Here is a 2,508-nt window from a genome sequence, read left to right as displayed (position 1 = left end):
ATGTTAAATTAACACAAAAATTTGGATAGATCGTTTGGAATATGTGAAATGTGTTAATTTAACATAAATTTTTTACTGTATCTTTATGTATTTTTTAGAGCTATTGTTTTTAATCAATTAAAAAATTATTGTTTTGTCGATGTTTTTATTGATGAGCAAAAATTGATCCTTAAAAAATTCTTAAATAAAAAGTAATTCAATTCTTTGAGATCTAATATATTTGTATGTAATATCAACTCTATTTGTTATCACTAAAAAAATTTAACAGAAAATTACATTAGTGTCAATTCAGTTGTTTCTATTGGAGGATTTTCGATATCGTCCAATATATCAGGATCAAGTTCTGTCAAAACCTCGTTCTTGTTTTTTACATTATTCTGTTTGGTGATAACAGGATTATTGTATTCCTCTACATTGAAAATATTTTTAGGAAATATAAGATCTTTGATACGCATTATATTGTCTTCAACAGCTTCATTTTCGAAGAACTTGTGATTCATTTCTTTTACAGGATTTGCATGTATATTACTTTTTGCTTCTGACAATTCCTGCGTTTCTGATTTGGTAGGATACTTTTTATCATTTACAATATTTAAATAGCGAGGAAGTATATAAGCATTATAGGCATTAATCACAGGTGTACGGGCAGTACTGGTTTCAGTACTGGTGTATGCTTTGTCTCGAAAGATTAGATCCTCGTTTTGCTTATCCTGGAAGTATTTATTATTTTTTTCAGAATATAATCCCAATTGTCCCATCTCTTGCGAGTTTTCACGTATAAAATTTAAATCGTCGAATTCTTCATTTAATATTCCTTTCCAAATATTCTGAGGAAATATATGAGGATTAATATTATTTTGTCCAGTTTTTATAGTATTATGTTCAGTTTCATCTTCAAAATAATCTTTCATATCTTTGTCCTCCATGAAGTATTCAGTCTCGTCTTCAAAATATTCTTTATCATCTTCCTCATTTTCGAAAGATTTAGTATTTGCTTTCATCAAAGAATCGAACAATGTTTCATCCTTTCCTGATTTCCATGTATTTATATCCTGAGGAAACTTAGAATTATGAGAATTAGAATTGATTTCTTCATTATCATCTTTAACTATAATTTCTTGCTTTCTTGCAGGATATAATTCTAAGAAATTATTCCTAAACTGTCCTACATTCGAGGATCGTGAATTCTTAGTGTCCCAATTTTCAAAGAATTTTTTAGTTGATTTTAAGATATCCGAATCCTCAACATAAGGATCATGCTTAACTTCTGATGGACTAAATTCTACGAGACTATATCTTTCTGGAGAATACCTAAGCTGGCTGGCAGAATTTGAAGATTCCTTGATTGTATCTTTTTGCTCGTCTTCCCGGCGAAGTCGGTAGATATTTTCAACTTCAGAGAAAGATTTCTCTGACTGCATGACGTTTGAAGAAATGTCCCCTGGATACTTCCCTGATGATTTTGTATCTCTATCGGCGTGATGCACTTTCCTCATAAGATCTTCTTCGTCCCTTTTATAATCTTCCATCCTTCTATAGTCTTCTAACAAGGATTCTGAATATTTATTGTGAGGATTTCTAAAAAACCAATTTTCTTCAAAAATTTGTCTCGATGGAACAACACGAGGATAATCTTTTATAGGTATATCTTGAGAAAATATTTCTTGTCTGTCTGAGGATTGCGGAGAACTATTAAGATAATTCTTGACAAATGAATTTTGGTTAACAGGTTCTTGTTGATGAAATCCTCTGTAGTTTCCGAAAGACATCAAATTTTTTGTTTTATATAATGAAACATTATCATCGCGTGCTATATTCTGGGAGATTTCTCCTTGTAACAAGTGAGAATATGGAGAATTTTGAAGCAAATTTGTAGAGAAATCTTGTAAATTTGATTCTTGATGAGTATTCCTGAAACATGTCGCAAATTTTTTCGTTCATTAGATTTATAATAATATTCCTCAAATTTTAAATATATAGTTATAACTTCAGAATTGGCAATGTTACCTCATAAAAATAACTGTTTTTTTTTCCTAAAAAATAACTCGTTATCATTACTCGTTATTGATTTGCAAAAGTAATTCGTTACCGTTACAGTTACTCAAAATGTAACAAGTCGTTACTTTTTCATTACTTTTTTTCTTAATACTAATAGAATATTATATAGCGTTTTTCATTGATAGAATTTGTGCGCACTCAATGTACATTAAAGCCGCTGTATACAATTTTAATCTAAATGTAAAAATGAGATATCTGAGAGGATAAAAATGCCTAAAATATATTTTTTCAAGTATATTTTATAACATAATAAAATGTATTGAGGATTCTGCAGTTTAACTCGTCTCTATATTTTTATTAACCATACATTTTTACGTCGATTATACAGCGGCTTTAAAGTGCACTGAATGCATATTAATTCTGCTAATGAAAAACGCTATTATATGCAGATTCTTGTAGATCTAACTATAAAAAAGATGGAAGAATTCTGTTTTTTTAGTAGAGGAAAAA

At 29.2% G+C, this 2,508-nt stretch overlaps 1 protein-coding gene across 1 annotated transcript in view; it reads right to left on the bottom strand.

The window, feature by feature from the left end:
* Positions 1–272: 272 nt before the first annotated feature.
* Positions 273–2,508, bottom strand: part of LOC108686086 — a 3,916-nt gene continuing 1,680 nt past the window's right edge. Inside the window, exon 2 of the mRNA XM_018191166.1 lies at positions 273–1,911. Coding sequence (XP_018046655.1) covers positions 273–1,911 — 1,639 coding nt within the window. The remainder of the gene's footprint in view (positions 1,912–2,508) is intronic.

Source organism: Atta colombica, unplaced genomic scaffold (assembly GCF_001594045.1).
Source record: "Atta colombica isolate Treedump-2 unplaced genomic scaffold, Acol1.0 scaffold164, whole genome shotgun sequence".
In the NCBI taxonomy this organism is placed as follows: Eukaryota; Metazoa; Arthropoda; class Insecta; order Hymenoptera; family Formicidae; genus Atta; species Atta colombica.
Note: the sequence above shows the minus strand (reverse complement) of the source record. Positions and strands in the feature narration are given on the sequence as shown.